General features: G+C 49.2%; 1 protein-coding gene across 5 annotated transcripts in view; it reads left to right on the plus strand.

Annotated features, from left to right (window-relative positions):
- MID2 (midline 2) overlaps nt 1-19,016 on the plus strand; it is a 339,116-nt gene that overhangs the window by 309,057 nt on the left and 11,043 nt on the right. For all 5 annotated transcript variants that reach the window (XM_073360610.1, XM_073360614.1, XM_073360612.1 and 2 more), the window contains one exon: nt 12,687-12,894. In XM_073360610.1, coding sequence (XP_073216711.1) covers nt 12,687-12,894 — 208 coding nt within the window. The remainder of the gene's footprint in view (nt 1-12,686; nt 12,895-19,016) is intronic.

A 19,016-nucleotide genomic window follows, 5' to 3' on the forward strand; every position in this document is an offset into this window, starting at 1 on the left:
CAATGCCTCTTCCCAGCAAAATGGCAGAGGCTTAATGAAGAGAGTCGCCGTTTACTCATTCTCCGTTGGAATCAATAGAGCTAGAACAATTGAGTGAATAAGTGCTCTTTCAGTGCTGGTTCTGCAGGCGGAACAGAAGGAGCCAAATGAAGATACAGTCTGAAAGCTTTGTAAAGTGCAGAGCCTTGGCATGTTTGCATAATAGGGTGCTTTACAAATGAGGCCACACTGGCACACATCTCCAAAAGTCTGGGCTAGCATATACCAGTGGAGCTGGGACCTGTGGCAATTGCTCAGCATACCCCAAGGTTTGGTTCCCAGACTTAAAATCTACAGAAGAGGCATAAATAGGAGAGGGAGATTGTCTGGGGCTCCAGTCCAGCTCCATAGCTTCTACCAAGCCCACCAGCCTAGCTGGGCCAACTGGAAGCCTGTTGTTAACCCTTCCTACTTTATGGGTTTTCAGAAATAGATGCTTCTTCAGGTTCAGTTCCTTGTAAAGAGACAGCATGCAGTTCCTATTGACGGGGGGATTTGCTAGACATCACTGGCAATCTGATCTCCAACGCCCTAAGGAGTGTGTAGCTGTGGCATGTTGGCATTGCCCAGTGTTGGTTGTACAGGCCAGGAGGCGGGTACCATTTGGACTTACCTCTGCTGGCATGACAAGTGGGATAGCAGATCCTGCTGAGCATAATTGTAAATTATTCCCCTGCCAGAGTGCTGAAAAGGAAAGGACAGCTTGGTACACTGACTGGCCCATTAACTATCTTTGTCTCACAGACAAAGTACTGCTTAGGTAAATGGAAAAACACATCTCCTGGTCTAAATATTAATGCCCAGCCACAATGGAACTGAAACACATGCAATTAAGCTGCAGGGAGGTGAAGCAGAGTGAGAAATTATCTGTAGAGAATGACAAAGAAATATTTCTTTAAAAGACAAAAGCAGTTTCAAAGTGTCATATTTTCAAGGAGCTTTGATTTAGATGGAGACATGGAATGCATTGGGACCAGTGAGTGGAAATGGCAGAGACCTGAGTATCTTGGGCTTTCAAAACAAGAGGACATCTCAGAGCAGTTACCTTGGAAATTAATTAACGAGAAATCCCAAAGCTTTACAAATGAGATGTACGTTGAAAGAGACAGGTTAGAAATAGACTCGAAAGGGAAGGAAAAACCATCCAAGCTGCAGACAAGCTGAGCAGGGAAATATTTCCAGTTGTGGTTGAGAGAACAAATGAAAAACCAGGCTGGTTTTTGAAGTACAATCCCAAGGGAAATGAGCAAGGCATTTGAAGAGAATTTTCTCTAGCTTTTCTGTGCAGCCAGCAGGAGGGCACTGCGCTCAATACCCAGTGAAGTGCCTGTCCAGTCAGTGATCCCGGCACAGCAGGAGCCTTTGTGCTCTCTGAGACACCAAGTTAATTTGACAGGCAATGTCCATGTGCCCACATGAAAGGACAGGGAAGGGACAGAGCAGGCTGCAGTAGCCCAACATATGCTGAAACAAAGACCCTTTTAGGTGCTGAAAAAGACGTCTTAAAATGATCCTGCCTTGAGGGTTTTACCCTGACGGTGCCCTGTGGCTTCCATCCAGCTATTTCTGCACCCAGCATCTCTGCAGCATTACAGGTGTGGATGAAGTGTACCCCGGCGATAGCATGACAGATTCATGGCCCACACATAAGGACATTGGGCTATTCTGTTGAGGTGTCAGGTGCTCAAGCTCAGTGTTGGGATGCAGAGGGTATTTCTAATGTCACACTGAGGTTGTCAGGGGTGTCTAGTCAGTGCCAATCTAGAAGTATAAGAGGGGTTGGAGTAGCTCTCTGAGGCTGAGGGAAGTAGGGGCAGAGACGGCGAGATCCTGTAGGGACAGCCCAGCCGGCTAGAGAGAGCTTTGGTTGATGCTTTTGCTTTGCTGGGTATAGCTGAGAGTCAGAGCCCATAGATGAGTTGGGAGTGTCTCTGGTGTTCTCAGGAAGAGAGGTGCAGTCTCAGAGTGGGGGAGAGGTCAGCCCCAGAAGGAACACAACAGACTTTCCAGCTCCTGTGCTGAAATGTTTGTAAAATGTCTCTCTCGTTCACAGGGATCAGTGCTCCCTGCCATACCACGTACATAATGAGAAACCTGAGGTTTGTCATAGAGGATTAGCTTCATCGATTCTGTGGCCAGAAGGGACCATTGTGATCATCTAGTCTGACCCTCTGTATAACGCAGACCGGAGGACTGCCCCACAATGATTCCTAGAGCAGAGCTTTTACAAAAACATCTCATCTTGATTTAAAAATTGTCAGTGATGGAAAATCCACCACAACCCTTAGTGAATTGTTCCAGTGGTTAATTGCTCTCAACATTATAAATGTATGCCTTACCGTGAGTCAGAATTTGTCTAGCTTCAACTCCCAGCCATTGGATCATGTTAGACCTTTGCTAGACTGTAGAGCCCGTTATTCGCTCCCCACATAGATACTTATAGACAAAATCAAGTCACCCCTTAACCTCCTCTTTGTTAAGCTAAATAGATTGACCTCTGAATCTGTCACTATAAGGCAGGTTTTCTAATCTTTTAATCATTCTTGTGGCTCTTCTCTGAACCCTCTCCCATTTATCAACATCCTTCTTGAATTGTGGGCACCAGAACTGAACACAGTATTCCAGCAGCAGTCGCATGAGTGCCAAATATTCAAGGTTCCTCTGTTTATACATCCCAGGATTGCAGTACAGTAGAATTTCAGTTACGAACACCAGAGTTACAAACTGACCAGTTAACCACACTCCTATTTGGAATCAGAAGTACGTAATCAGGCAACAGAGACGACAAAAAAAAAAGAAAAAAAAGCAAATACAGGACAGTACTGTGTTAATCGTAAACTACTAAAAAATAAAGAGAAAACAGCATTTTTCTTCTGCATAGTAAAGTTTCAAAGCTGTGTTAAATCAGTGTTCAGTTGTAAACTTTTGAAAGAACCACCATAATGATTTGTTCAGAGTTACAAACAGCCTCCATTTCCAAGGTGTTCATAACTCTGAGGTTTACTGTAGCTCTTTTGGCCATTGGAGTTCATGTTCAGCTGATAATCTCCTCCTTCCCCTCCCTCCTACCCCCCGCGCAAGTAAAGGTCCAGCTATCCTGTGTGCTAGCAGATGGCAATACCTGACGTTTCAGAGGAAGGAGAATCCCTCCCCACACTGCATCTTAACCAATTATATAATATTGTTGGTTGTACAAGGAATTATCCTCTCTTGACCTCAGCAGGCAATCAGCTTGTCTTTGACTCAAGCTGGCAATCAGTTTGCCATCCCTATGATTGTCTTAGCTTGCATAGCTACCATTGCTATTAATGGTCATGAAGCTACCCATGGTGATGGGCAAGAATCCTACGTCTGCCTGGCATGGAATCCAAACTCTCCTCTGTCCTTACATTTCCATCAGTGTTTCTGTGTCATTGAGCCTCCTAATTAACTTTCAAAGTTTTCCTTGAGGCATCAGCAACTCTTTAGGAAAAAACAAACTCCCTCTTTCCTCTGTAACCCAGCACACCCATAAACCCAGCCAGGATTTCCTCCTCTGAGTTCAGTACATTTCTGCAATTCCTGAAACACTCCAGGGAAGGAAAGTAAAATTCAAATAATAAACAGCCCAGAGGTTGCATCCTTGTAGTATCTGGCCTTGGAGTTGGTTGGCTTCCTGCATAGGGGCCGCGTGTGAACAAAGAACTTAAGCACTAAAGGGAATAGTCCAACCAGCTGAATTTTGTGACATCAAAGCTACCTGACTGACAGGACTGGAATAGATGTTAATCAAATCTGACAGCAAAAGCTGTCATAACTCCTAGCTTCCTGACAGGCAGCACTGTACTGAAGACGTGTCATCAAGAATGAGGAGGTGTCTGCTAACTTGAGAGCAGGGGTATGAGCGGCGGCAGGGCGGGGAGCTTTGGGACAGTGAGCAGGGGGAGCAGAGATGCTGCTCTGCCTGCATTCTCCCTTGTGGAGTGAAAAGGCCATGCTAGAATATACTGCAGGAAATAGTTTTACCCTGTGCCCTGGGGGCAAGACAAGTGACTGGATGGCATCTAACGGTTCCTCTCCAGCTCTCAGTAATCTCATTCTATTACCTTTTTTGCAGCCCTTTGGCACTGAAGGTTTTATTCTCTTGCTTTGTAGCAGCACCTTTGAAGTGGCTTATATCTCCTCTTTTCTTTCTTTGCTGACTTCTCTGTGTCCCTTAGGAGACAGGGATAGTGCTGTTTCAGATGCATGTAAAAATCAAATAGCTCTTGGTATTTACTTCCTTGTTTGTATGAGATCTTCAGTGGCATCTGAGCACAGCCTATGGAGAGGTGTAGGACAAACACCATTATCCAAACCTCCATTAGCTGAACCTTTGTTTTCCTGAACCGGGGGAAATCCCTGGATGTTCACACGTTTTTTAGTTCTCCAAAGCCTTGGTTGTCATTAAGGATGGCTCATTGTCCCTCCACTAATGGAGAGTGTAATGTGCCGCAGGTGCCACTGTATGTTCGGTGAATGCTGGGAGGGGTCACAGGATAGTGGATGTGAGGTGGAAGGTGACTAAGAGCCTGTTCATTTGTTTAATTTTCTAGCGCCAGGGAGGTATTTTTTTAAGGCAGGTCAGATTTTGGAGCTAAGCTGCAAGACAGCATCCCTTTGAAATGCCCTTGCACCAACAGCAGGGTTTGCGATACCAGCCGCTCTGCTCAGTAACTGTGATATTCAGTGTCAATCCTTGTTTTGTGGATGGTACTTGGAGCCCGTGGGCTAGGAGTCACACTCCTAAATCTGAGGCCAAGGTTTGGCACCATTTGTTTGTATTCACTTCCCAATCAGGTCATCTTTACAACAACAAACGTGGCCGTCTCTTTCCTGACAGAGTGAAGAATTTCAGCTCTAACTTGTGAAGAGCTTGTCTCTTTCCATTACTGCAGGAAAAAGATACAGAAATATTAAAATAACTGGGGGGGGGGGGACATTGAGAATAGGCCTTTTTCCAACTGGCAGCATTATTTTTAGCCCTCTCACCTCAGTTATCTTGCAAATTGGACACTGTGAAACATAAACACTCACTGGCACCAAATTTCACAGGCTATAGCAGATGACCTACATTACCGAGGTCACACTCAGCTTTCCAGACTGGCTGATGTTAGCCCAGTATCTCCAGTGTTCCCTATTCCTGGCTCAGCAACTGACTTGTTGAGTGACCTTAGCCAGGTCATGTCACCTTCCTGAGCCTCAGTTTCCTCAGCTGAAAATGGAGATAGGAACACCAGCCTTTGCGAAGTGCTTTGAAATCTAGGGGTGCAAAGTGAAACACTGAGTGAAGATGCTGAGAATTACACCATTATTATTAACTTCCCTATGGTTAGTACAGGGAACACTCCAAAAACCGAGGTAATTTTATTTAGTTAGCTAAGGCTACAGCTACACGACATACTACTGGCAGCGGCGTGTAGGGTATGTGTAGCTATAGACTGCAGTGAAAAGCAAGCTGCATCCACACTGAGGTGTGTAGCTACACCTGTCGGTAACAGGCTCTGGCAGAGGGGAGGCAGCGGGGAAAGGCCCCGCTTCAGGAGTCTTTCCATGCTGCAGTGGAAGGCTCCAACAATGGGGAGCTGGCAGAGTCTTTCTTCACAGCCAGAGTCATTCCCTGCAGCAGGGAAAGGCTCTGGCAGCAGTGAGACACTACACTGCTATTTTTAGTAGTGTAGATGGGAAGGCACAGCTTGGGCAAGTAGAGAGCCATAAAGGGTGTGTATGTAACCCACACACCTCCTGGGTATGGTGTTCTGTCCCATCTAGTGGCACCGAGACCACTTAGGAGAGAGCAATTAATGAGTCTGCTTTACAGCCTTAGCTAACAGCCAGTTGGCTTTTAGCTCATGTGGTAGAGGCACCTAGCACAGTAAGACCCCAGTCCTACTGGGGCCTCTGGGCACTCCAGCAATGCAGATTGTTAATATTAATAATTGGACCCATTTGGAGGAAAACAGTTGCCCATGAGAAACTTTTCAGGTTTTCTTTGAAAAAAACAGATTTTTTGGCAACTGAAAACTGAACATTTTTAACAGGTTGGCAAAGATTTTTTATATGCCAACAGCAGAAAGTGTTTTGGTCTTTGGCTTTTCAATTAAAAAACTTAAATTTTGTCAGGGGGAAGAATGTGCAACCTTTCCCAGAGGAGCTAGAAACGGTTACCAGCTAATAAAAGTGAAAACACACATCTAAAAGTCTAAAACTTCATCTAGCAAGTTTTGGTTCAAGGCTTTGTTTAAGATTGCCTTTCCCATCCATAGTTTGCCAGCAAGATGGTGGCTGACCCTCTCTTCGGTCAGGATGTATCTCGAAGGCCCAAAGGTACTAGTGCCTTTGTCTTCTTAGATGAAAGAGATAACTTTGGGTTCTTCTTCAAGGTCTGGTCCTGATCTGTATTCTACACGTGGGGTACAGATGCGCACCATGCACCCCAGTCCAGAAATTTTAACAAGCAGCGCTCCATTGGCCCTCACATGCATGGTAGGTAGCCTCGTGCTCCTACCGAGGGCATAGAAGGTCATGCGGGCCAACACCTTTCCAGTTCCTTCTCACCAGCGCATAGCCTGAGTCAGAATCCTGTGTCTACAGATTTCTCCAGCTTTTGATAGAACCTGTAAATAGATTTGTAAATAGTTTGTTATGCTTCTTGGCCTATTACTATAATTAGAGTTTTATCGTATAGTTAGTGTATCTTGTTTTTCCTCGGTTGGGGACTCCCTCCCAGTGGTCTGGAACAATGCCCAGAATCCCGGGATTCAAGAACTGCATCTCTTGCCCTCTCACTCCTTCTCGATCAGTGATGACCACCAACGCAGCTTCTACTACTTGGGTGAGATCTCAGTGAAGTGCAATATGTGTTGCTTGTTTCCACAAGAACTCATGAAGCTCATGAGCTTTGCCTAAGGAAACACCTGATGGAGAAGGCTATGAGGCCCCTCACTGATTTAGGCCAAGGAGACCCACCCCGTACATCAACCCCAACTGACGAGCAGCACTCCTCCAAGCATGTGCTTAGAAGTGGCGTCTGCATTTCCTAAGCCTAAGGAATTTTTGTTCTGCCATCCCACCCCCAACTTTCTAGAGGTAGAGGCAGAGAGGACTAGGTTACACCATCAAAGGCCACCCTGACAGACAAGGGCTCAAAGAGGCTGGGCCTTTCTTGAAAGAAAGGTCTTTTCCTCTGTGGGCCTGCAATTTTATGTCTCTAACTATCAGGCTCTGTTAGTGAAATACAACCTGAACAACTATTCCAGGCTGGTGGGCTTTAAGGACAAGCTCTGCACAGAAAACATAGCCCAGTTCCAGTCCTTCATAGAGGAGGGCAAGTTAGTGCCGTAGAGGCAGCAGATATGGCACCAGAGGGCTGGCCACTGGTTATATTCATGAGGAGGGATTCTAGGTTACAATTGGCAAGTTTCCCTAGAGAGGTCCAGAACTCCACTCAGGGCCTTCCCTTGATGAGTCAAATCTCTTAAACAAGAAAACAGACGAGTCCCTACACTTGTTACAGAACTTGAGATCGACCTTATGCTCCCTGGGGTTTTACATTCCAGCCCCACAGAGGGAAACACCAGAGACAAACCTGTAAACCTCTTCCTCACACGTTCTACTGCCAGCATCTGCCAAGCCTCTGCTGGGACCGCAGAGGGTTCAGAGGCCTTGGCCCCCTCTATCACCATGCCCGGTCACCTGCAAAGGGCTTCTTTTGATGTCTTAGTCAAGACCCTCCTTGCACCACTGATGCCACCCATCTCTTCCCCCATTATTTTCAGGGGCCATCTTATGCTGTTCACCACAATTGAGAATTGATCACGACAGACAATTGGATCTCAGAAATTATCCATCAAGGATACGCCGTGGAGTTCCTCTCCCTCCGCCCCTCACAAGCCCCCTTCAGGAACCACTCTCGTGAGGTGATTCTTCAAGAAGAGGCAAACCCTCCAGCAACAAGGGTCAATAAAGCACGTCTCATCTCAGTATAAAGGGAGAAGGTTCTATTCCCCACATTTCCTAGTCCCCAAAAAGGAGGAGAGTGGAGACCCATTCTAGATCTTCAGCAACTCAACATCTTCATTCAAAAATTGGAATTCCGGATGGTTATATTAGCAGAGGGGATGTGGTTTGCGGCTCTCAACATGAAGGATGCATATTTTCATATAGACATTATTCCCTCCCCCAGGAGGTTTCTGTGGTTTATGGTGAAACATTTTGACATTTCTGATTCAAACATTTTCAGAACTTTGTGCTACACACGATGTTTCAATATTTCAGCTTTCATCCCCATTCAGGATGCAAACACATGTTAAAACATTGGAAGTTGCCATGGGACGGAATATTCGGTCAGCTCTAGAACTGACAGTTGTCAGGAGTTGGGATGCAGGGGAGAGCTTTTGGGTGTGTCTGCAGTGCAGCTGGGAGTGTGCTTCCCAGCATGGGCAGACAGACACACGCTAGCTCTGTTTGAGCAAGCGGGTTAAAATAGCAGTGTAGCTAGGATAGCACAGGTAGCAGCTCAGGGTAGCCATCTGTGTACAAACCCGCCTGGACCCCCAGATACGTACACAGTCCCTTGCCCAGGCCACTACTACACTGCTATTTTCAGAGCACCAGCTCAGGCAGAGCAAGCACATCTGTCTCCCCATGCTGGGAAGCACACACCCCACTGCAGGGTAGACACACCTTTTGGGGATGTCTGTACTGCAGTTAGATACCTACGGCTGGCCCGTGCCTGCTGACTTGGGCTCACACGGCTCAGGCTAAGGGGCTGTTTCACTGCGGTAGAGATGTTCAGGATCCTGCTGCAGCCCAAGCTCTGGAACCTTCCCACCTCACAGGGTCCTAGAGCCCAGGCTCCAGCCTGAGCCGGAACATCTACACCACAAAGAAACAACCCCTTAGTTCGAGCCCTGCACGCCCAAGACCTGGTGTCTAATTGCAGTCTAGACATACGCTTAGGGATTCTGCTTCTGCTGGGTCTCCCGGACAGCCTGGGGGGTGCAGCTCAATGGAGATCCAAAGGGAGGCCATCCCTTTGGTGTATGCCGCCGGCCTTCTGCATGAGCCAGTCCAGATTCGCTAGCCCAGCTGCAGCGCCTCCTCACCACTGCTGTTTGTGCAGAGAAGATTTATGGCGCCGGGTTATGTTCTGGAAAAGGATGGCTCATTATAGGCTGCTCATATTTCTCCCTGTACAGTTCATTGCGAGCACAATAACCATCTCTCTCCTGCTGTCTGGCTGCTGTTGAAGCCCTACACTGCTATCAGTAGTGCCCATCTCCAGCTGCCATCCTTCCTTTCCTTGTCATCTGTGCTCAAGTTTGAAGCAAAAGAAAATGGCCTGCTTTCTAAACAGTGAAGAGACTCGTTAGCGAGCCTGTGTTTCAGTCTCCGGCTCCTCTGCCTCTTTCAGCCCATTAGAGAGTATCACGAAAACGCGTCAGTCTCCCTTGCAGTGCAGCCTCCCATTGGTCCCTCATTTCAGTCCTTCTGTGACTACAAACGCCACTCTTGTTTTAACAACCCTGGCATTTTTACAGCAGCACCCAGCCAGCACCTGAGCACCCTGCAAACGATGGATTTGCCCTTTCAGCACCTGTGAACTAGATAAATGTTACTACCCATTCTACAGATGGGGACATTGTGGCACAGAGAGGGAATTGAGTAACCCAGGCTCACTCCACACGTCCATGGTAGAGCTGAGAACAGGGTCCAGGTCTCCTGAATGCCAGTCCCATGCTGTAATCACATGCCCTGTCTAGTGCCAATCACTGTCCAGATGCTATTGCTACAATATCCTCGGGCTGGGCCAAGCTGCTAGAATCTCAGTTTGACTCTCAGGATGCATTCTGCCCCCTCCGGTGTTTTTTCCCAGCAAGCCCTGGTTTTGTTGTGTGTTTTCCCTTTAATCTAAATGCCTAATGATCCACTGATCTGTTAATTCTGAGTCCTGCAGCTCTGTGAAAGACCAGGAGCCCTCTGCTCTGGAGGGCCTCAGGACTTAACTGGCAGGGCTGAGGTGCCCTGGAAATGCTGTATGTAAATCCAGGACTGGAGTAGAGGGGGTTGGAGTGCTGTGACAGAGCTGCGTTTGTGAGGCCCATTGGGCAGGAACAGCGGGGGGGCTGCCGGTCAGGATTGAGGAGCATCAGCCAGCTGTGTGTGTGAGGCCCACTGGGCTGGAATAAAGTGCAGGACTGAGGGTCAGGCCTGGGATTCTTTGGCCGAGCTGCCTATCTGCTGGAGGTGGGAAGCCGGATTAGGACAGCAGGGGATGCTGAATGTCCAGCTTACAGTGCATTGGCAGAGCTGGTTGCACAGAGCCTACGCACGCTGCGCTTGGCCTCCCGCTGCGGAAATGAGCAGTGACTGCCCACATGATACCTGACTCAAGGTGATGCTCTTAGGGGCTTGCTTTTCTGGGCAGTAAATTCACGCTCTTTTTTTCTGAGGTGAATCTGGGTGATTGGTGCAAGCTGTTGTGGCTCAGGATGCTGCTGCATAGGTTGATAACACAGAATTCCCCAGCCCTCCAGATTCAAGGGCACTCGCTTTGCAAGAAACCTGTCTCCTGCGCAAATGAAAGCCAGGCTCAAGAGCTGTCAGCATGTGAGTTTGCCCTGCCATGAGGCTGTGCAGAGTCAGATGAGTCATTCCTTTTTTCCTGGTGCAGAATCTGATCCTGTTCATTTATAGCCAGGGCACCGTACCTTTCCCAGCATAGCAAAGAACAGAGGCTTTCAGAAAATCATTAGCACTTATTGTTGAATCGGTTGTGGAGCTGGTTCCCAGAAGAGGCAATTCTGGATTCCTCCATGTTTATCAGCGTGAGCAAGGCCAAATGGTCCCTGGCTGTAATGAATCTTTAGAAGGCTTTTATCAAAGCGAGCAGGAGAGTGAGTGCATGTCAATTAGGAAATAGTTTGGCATTCTGACGGCTGGTAGCATGACAAAGAAATTTCAGTTGTGTTTCAAGCCAGCATTAAAAGATCTGCAGAGAACCCCTCAAAATCTGTGCCGTTAATTGAGAATGAAGTGCTCTCTCTGTAAGTGCATGTGCCACAGCACCTGCTCTTTGATGCCGCCGGATTGGGGAAGTATCAATGCTTATGACCACAACCTGTGCAAACCCAGATGTCACTGTACGCCTTTGGTTTGTTTCTGTAACTAGAGCGGTGTGTAAGGCACAGCCTGCGAGCAGAAGACACTGAGCTGAGACTTTCAGCTGGCAATAGAAAAAGTACTGAGAAACTAAGGGCATATTTCCTGCAATGTGTAATAACTGAACATATACTGCAGGGAGTAAATGGCACCGGCGGGAGGTGGGTGTGTGGAGATTGGCTAGATAGTTCTGTTTTTCAGTGACATTATTGTACCAGTACTCAAAGTCTATTTGCCTTTCAGTATGTTTGTATAACTTTCATTAATGCTAATAGAGCAGTGGTTTTCAGTCGGTGGTCCGCAGGCCTCTAGGGGTCTGCAGACTATGTCTAAGATTTCCAAAGAGGTCCACACCTGCAGTCAAAAAAATTTGGGGCTCCACAAATGAAAAAAGGTTGAAAACCCACTGTAATAGAGAATAAACCCTTTAACCAATTCAAACTGCTTATCATGCTTAGATTTGATTTCCACTGCTTTAGGGCATCCTAGGCTCCACTTCCATTATCTGGAACCAGCTCCCCATCTCTGTTAAAGGGACTGTGTTTACTGCAGTAAGTCTGAACAAAATAACACAATTTGGGGGGGAGTTCCCCAGGACTGAGAGTTCCCGCCCAAACATCCCAGCTGGGATGATTACACAATACCATAGCACTCATCAGCTACCCAGAACCCTTCATGGATACATCTTAAAGCACTTTACATAGGAGGGGCAGCCTCCTTATCTGCCTTTTACAGATGGGAAAACTGAGGCATGGAGCCTTAAGTGACTGCCCAAGGTCACACAGTGAATCTGTAGCAGAGCTGTGACCTAGCTCTCTTCAGTCCCAGTCCCGTACCCTGTCCACACCAAGGAGAAACCATTTACAGGCTTCAAGGAAAATGTAAAAACAGCCCCTATGCTATAGACCAGCAGTTTGGAGCAATGCTTGACTCCATTCTTAAGTGGCCACGCTTTCGCTCTCTTTTTAATTATTGCATTTGTTCCAACTATAATTAGACTTATTTCTCTCTAGCACAACTTCATAAATCTCTTCTGATTTCACCTCCGAGCTATTCCTCCCTTCTCTGCATTAGGTCAATGAAGATGAAATAAATTCACGATGCCAGCACACCACCTAGCTCTTGCCTGTGTCCTGTTGCGGTGACTTACATGGGACTCAAGTGGTGCGTGGGCTGTTATTAGTATTAGAGGGATCTTTTGCTCTGGAATCAGCTCTTGGCAGTAGATTAGCGAGGCACGTGGTTGACCCTTGTCCTGCCAGCGGGGGCAGCCTGGAGGGTGCCAAGAATATATGGTACTTTTTATCAATGCTCTGGCATGTGGTTGGAAGGGCCAGGTACCCTGGCTGATGCCTTTCTCACATCCCATGGCTTGGTGTAACAGGCAGAAGAGAGGCAATTCAGGTTCAGCCTGTGTGACAGGGAAGGAGACACACTAACCATCGGCATTTCTGTCCTCCTTTCAGGTCAGCCCTTTAAGTTGGATCCCAAGATGGCTCACAAGAAGCTGAAGCTCTCCAATGATGGGCTGCAGATGGAAAAGGACGAGAGCTCCTTGAAAAAGAGCCACACACCCGAGAGGTTCAGCGGTACTGGGTGCTACGGAGCAGCAGGCAACATATTCATCGACAGCGGGTGCCATTACTGGGAAGTGATGGTGGGATCCTCAACCTGGTAAGGAGATCTGCCAGGAAGTGCTCCATTTTCTTCCCCCTTTATCCCTGCCCTGAAACTGACTGTGAGACAGTGTAATGAAAGGACAGTCCCTTTACAGAGCCGTGTCATGGATAGAGGAGTGGCTGGTGCTTTCCCTACCATCTTTCTCACTGATCAGGGAGTTGTAGCTGCCGACTAATGCCAACTGCGAAATGACTCTCTGCAGTAACCCTGTACAGGTGATAGGTCACAGCCCCTCCCAAAGGCTTTCGGGTCAAATCTGCTCAGGTGCCATGGTGCAGTGTAGAAACGGCTGGTGCTGCAAAGTCCTGTCAGAACATAAAGCCACGCTCGGTGTGTTCTGCCTGACATCAGCCCTAGTCACAGAGGTCCTCCCATAAGATCTCCACTGGCCATTTCACAGAAGATGCACAAGGCTGGACTCCAGCTTGCTGGTCCATAGCCCTGCAGGTTCCTCAGGGCTCATGGGCTAAGGCTCATGTGTCTTAATGGAGTCTGTGGCTCTGCCTCAGCTCTGAAGGGTAAGAAGTTGCTGCTGGGCCAGCCCTAGACACGCGGCCACTGCAGGAGTGTTACCTGAGGCCAGAGTGTTTACTCAGAGCGACAAGGACCTGCTGCTGCTTGCATGGCCGGCGGGTTCCCCTTTCACGAGTTCCATAACAAGACCTGCTTTTTCCTTAGTTTGGCCCCTGGAGGATTAATGTCTCATTCCTCCTCATCTTGGCAGCCCCGTGTAATGGCAAGCCGAGCCCTGCCATCTGTAGAGCTTGTCTCTGTCTCAAGGGGCCCTCAGAAAGGGCCCCTTGCTGGCTCCAGCATGTGTGTCGTTTCCTCGCGTGCTGTGTAAATTCACAGATTTGTACCCCAGCCTGGGCCCTCCCTGGCACCCATCACAGAAACGTTCTGCTAGTGCATAAACGACAGGGCCCTGTTCAAGGGACCTCGGGACACTCCGCAGCAATAGATCACATTCCCCATGTCTAGCGCCCCAGCCTCTCCTTCTGAACAAGGCTCAGGAGTGTCACAGCGTAACGCATGTGGTGTCACAGGTGCTGCATGTTACTGACACTGCAGCACTGGGAATTTCAGGCCAGGAGAGAAGAGCTTCGTTACTAGGTGGCAGCAGTGGTGAAATTCAGGGTAATAGCATCCCTAGGGACGTTAGAATAACGTAGAATGGAGTGCCTACCCTGGACAGCGGCAGCCTGGACAGCAGGGGTTGGTTTGCTATTCCACAGGCTCTCTCTGTCTCCGCAGTCTCCTCTGGGGCCTTTCATTTCTGTAACAGACACTGTTACAAAGTTAAAGTCTGGAAGGTCAGCCAGGACCGGAGGGGGAGAACTGAACGTGTGGGGCCCGCAAGACCAGAGCTGTTTCTTAGAGAGATCTGAGAAGAGCTCGGGAGTCAGTTACAGGTCCCTGCATGTCTGGGGTAGCTCAGAGGAGCTCCTCCTGTGGCCCATGCTGGACAGACATGCAGTGGTCCCTGCACAAGGGGGGTATGAGAATTGGGGTGCAAGCATGATAGCCACCCACTTAGCTGGTGCCCCAGGGATCGAACCAGGGACCTACAGAGCTAACAGCCTGAGCTAGAGAGCCCAGGCTCACGAGGAGGGGGATTGGAACAATTCATCTCCTCTGCAGATCGGCCTTGGGGGGACCTGTCACACACACTCACTAGCGGGCTACATAAGCGGCGACCGCGATGCCACAGCTAATGTACTGTGGAATGGCACAATCCAGCGGGAGAAATGTGTAATCAGAACAAAGTCTCCTGGCACCGTCGGTCACAGAACTCCGAGCACTTCCCTATGGTGGCTGGGTATCGTTAATCCCCATTGCAGGGCCGGGGCTCAGAGAGGAGAAGTGGCTTCCCGGCGGTCACCCTGCTAAATTGGGAGGACACCCCAGGAGTTCTTAATCCTAGTGCTCTCCTGGCTTGGTGGAAGCCACCATGCCCCTGCCTGGGATCTCTGGGTCCAGGAGGGCAGCCAGACTGAGGAACCACCAGTAGAGGAGTGTGGCAGAGGGCAGCGACATCACTGATGGGGAAGCACCATCAGAAGGGACAGTTGCCAGGTGATGATGCCAGCGAAGAGGAAATAAGAAGTGCGGGGAGTAGGTTGCTCAGGAGGGGAGTCTAATGCTGCTGGGGAGAGTCAGGGAACCAAAGGTGCAGGAAGGAGGGCTGGAGGGTATCAATGTGAAGGGAAGACCAGGATACTTGGCAGAAGGGCACCAAGGTCTGAGGTAGGGACTGGACTGACTAGGGGAGTAAAGATGGAAGGCGCGGGCAGGAATCTGCCTCTGCTGCTGCCCTGTGTAAGATGGACAGAGTGACATGTGCTGTGCCATGCTGCAGGCAGAGGGTTAGTAAGGAGTCATGCACACCTTGGCTTTAGCCCTTCAGGATCCCCTTCCCCCAAAGGTGCTGCCAGTGCTGGCAAGCCAGTACTGAAGGGGTTAACAATTGGAGAGCACTCCCAGGCACGGGTTATCTGTATGGCTACATTGCCCAGGAGAACATGCAGCTGTCTGTATCACTGCCCCTGGATGGGCAAAGGGGGCTGACACTGTTCTCTAGGCCAGTGCATATGGGCAGGACTCAGTGGCACAGGCAGTGAAGAACTAGTTGTCGTTCACTCTCCCTCCATCAATGTGCTTCGGGGATGCTTCTGCATTGCATTGCTTTGGGACAAGCCTCATTCACTGTGACAAGCTTCAGGCCTCAGGGAGCAGGATAAAACATCTTCATCGTGTCAGTGAAAATGCAAAGGTCCATGTATTTCCCGTCTGTCTGCCCTGGGATAGGCTGAAGGCGCCGCGCAGTTGTTAGAACAGCTGGAGTAATGGCAGATAGGGAGCCTCAATACATCAGTTCCAAATGTGATCTCTGCTGCATGCCTTTACTGAAATAGCTTAGGTGGAGAGGGGAGGCTGGCTTCCCCCGGAGAGTGTCTGACAAAATGCTGTAACCCCAAGCCGGGCTTCCCTGCAGAGTCCCACTGGCTGCAGGAGAGTTCAGGCTGGGTTGACACGGGAGAGGGTGACTTCAGTCAGCTGCCCTGGTGGAGCTGCAGAAGCCTGGGAACTGGATTCAATGCAGAAATCCGTGAGCACCCTCTTGTGCGAAATCAGCAGCTGCTCTGCCGAGTCAGAGTGGCTGCAGCAGGGTGAGTGAGATCAGGATCCGGCTTTCCGTCAGCTCCCTGGTTCAAGGTTGGATGGTTGGCCTCGAGGTCAAGCTTGGAAAGTGGAATTCACTGTGGGAGGCTGTAATTGCCTGCAATGATTATTTTATGTGATGCTTAAATGTATGCACCCCAGTAAAAGGGTGTTTGCTTTTCCTGGTTCCCCAAGATCTGCAGCTGGTGAGTTGGTGCTGAGAGCGGGTGTTTGCTGCTCTGAGTGTGCAGTGAGTTGTCATCCCAGCATTCAGAAGCACGGCTTGGTTTATTGTGGGGTTGGAGTGAATATCCCCTCAACCCTGGGCTGAGGTGGCCAGCTGTACCGAGGCGCTGGTCCTGCTCCCCGTGAAGTCAGTAGCAACTCTCACTGAGTTGTGCAGGGCCAGGAGCAGGCTGGAGGGAGCTGGAGGCTGAGTGCAAGTGTGGTGTGTTCAAGCCTGAGTTGGCACATGAACAGATTATTCGTTGCCCTGCAGCCTCTGGAGTCATTTATGTCTGTGCATGGTGGGTTTAAAACGCTGCTATTATGATGGAGTGGTGTCTCGCACTCACTGGCCCTGGCCAGAAATGGCTGCAGGGTCGGGGACAATTGGCGCATGGGCTTGGAGCTGAAGCGAGTGGAATTTGTCTCCAAGGACCCTTCGAATGCAGTTCATGAGAATGGGACCATGTCAAGAAATATCAAACAGACTCAGCAGATTCTTCATTCCCCCTTGCCAGCTGCTCTGAGCTCACTGCAGAGCAAGGGCTCCTTCCGGGCAGCTTCTCCCCACTCCGCTGAAGCACTGGGTGTGCAGGGACGGAGACTGCTGCTGCTCCTCACCTCCCAGTGACATGCTTCGCCTTGTCTCCTTTCCTGGGGTGCCTTCACACCCAAAGAGAACTTGTACTCAGCCTTTGAGACACTCCCTTTCTGAGCACAGTCTGTGTGGCTGAGCCCTGCCTTGGCCAGAGCCACGAGGGAACTGACACGGCAACCCTTGGGTCTGCTGCTGGGGTAAGGCAGGCCAAGCTACTGCCACTGGGGTGCCCCTACCTCACCCGTTGCTGCTTAGCGGCTGCTGCGAATGGTAGCATGTCTGCTGGCTGGGGAGCTGAACACGGAGTCGCAGCCCTGTCCACCCAGACCCTGCAGTGTGTGCCAGGTGGCATGTGGAGATATCCTGCCTAACCCTAGCAGTGCTGAGGGAAGACCTCTGCCTCACTCACCTGTCACACTGTATAGAGGGGGGCTTGGGAATTTGATTTGTAAGTTATTTCACAGGAAACTGAATTTTATTAGGGGCTGTGCCTTAGAAATGAATTAGTTCCAAGTGTTGGTTTGTTGATGACTGAGTCATTCAGTCCCTATAGCTGAAGAAGTTCATTTAAAATATACAGCAGTACCACAGACTCTGAACAGAGGTGCACATAGGTGTACACAAGAGACAGCCACATGCTGAAAGAAGGCAAAAGTATAATTGGGTTGGCTACAGCCATAACTCAGAGTGAGCCTGGAGCCTTGTGTCTCATAGGCCTTGTCTACACTGCCACTTTACAGTGCTGCAGCTTTCTTGCTCAAGGGTGTGAAAAAACCCCCCCCGAGCCCCCTGAATTTCAGCGCTGTAAAGTGGCAGTGAAGACAGTGCTCCAGTGCTGGGAGCCACGCTCCCCTCATGGGGGTGGGTTTTTTACAGCACTGGGAGAGCTCTCTCCCAGCGCTGGTGCCGTGACTACACAGCCATGTTAAAGCGGTGCATGGCAGCACTTTAATGTTGCTAGTGAAGACATACCCGTAGAAACTTACAGAAAAGGTGCATTGATCAAAGGCACAGCAGGGCCTGCAGCTTTCTGCAGCCTTCAATAAATACTCCATTTCCGCTCTGCTCAGCCCCTGCCCAAATACCCAATCAAACTCCATCCCCGAAGCAAACGTCTCTCTTTGTCCCATCACTTCATTGTCAGAAAGGACAGGATTAGATTTGGTGCAAATGAACATTGCTGATGTGCAGGGCTTCTCAGTGTGAAGACAGCTGTGTCGAACTCCCTTCCTCCCCCCTGCACGGCCGAACACAGACAGCATTCCCTGCCTCCATCAAGGACCTAGAGGTGCCAGCTTATGCTGGCAGAAGCAAATCAAAAAGTAATAGAAGGAAATGAAATAGCTCTTTGGTGGCCAAAACTTCAAATGGCAAGTTCGTTAATGATGGCCTGAGGGAAATGCCTGCAGTCCATGACATTTCTGCTTCAGTGCTTTCTCCGGCTGCTATTTCTTGGACAAAACTCCTAGCCTGTACAGTTCACCTGCTAGCTCCCTGGCTGGAATATAATGAGGAACCCAACAGCTCTTTGAATGCTTCAGGGTCAAGGCTCTCCTGATGGGGCAAAAATAATCAGATGCTTCTCCTTTCTCTGCCCTTAGAAGATAGAGAGTTGTTGAGACAAAGGTGCCCTTTCAGGAAGGATAATACAGCCCAGCTACAAGTGTGTGCCCTGCTTTTTGGGTACTTTAATTTTTTGATTTGTGCATGAATAGCCAAGCAAGGTTCAGATCTTCCAGACATTGCTGGGACCCACCATCACATCTCTCACTAATTCCTACTCAAGCCTTTTTGAGAAATACAACCGCTCTTTCATGAACAGGCTGCCAGCTGACCTATCCTCAGGAATGGGTGTTTGGCCATTCGTGCATTCCGTCCATTCTGTTCCTGTTTTTCCCCTGTCTTTCCTCCCACAATGTAGAGTAGTCCATGTAAAGGGATCAGGGTTGGGTTATATTGGAGAAAACCTAATAGTGATGTATGTAAGGCTTCAATAGTGGCAAAACCCTTGAAACCTCAAAGGACTCCCCCTTGAGGGTACTTATCTGACCCTCATTACCACAGTATGCCAGCACCTAACACTCTTGTAAGGTATTGCCCCTCACAGCACCCCGTACCAAGGGACAATGCT

Source organism: Lepidochelys kempii, chromosome 9 (assembly GCF_965140285.1).
Source record: "Lepidochelys kempii isolate rLepKem1 chromosome 9, rLepKem1.hap1, whole genome shotgun sequence".
In the NCBI taxonomy this organism is placed as follows: domain Eukaryota; kingdom Metazoa; phylum Chordata; order Testudines; family Cheloniidae; genus Lepidochelys; species Lepidochelys kempii.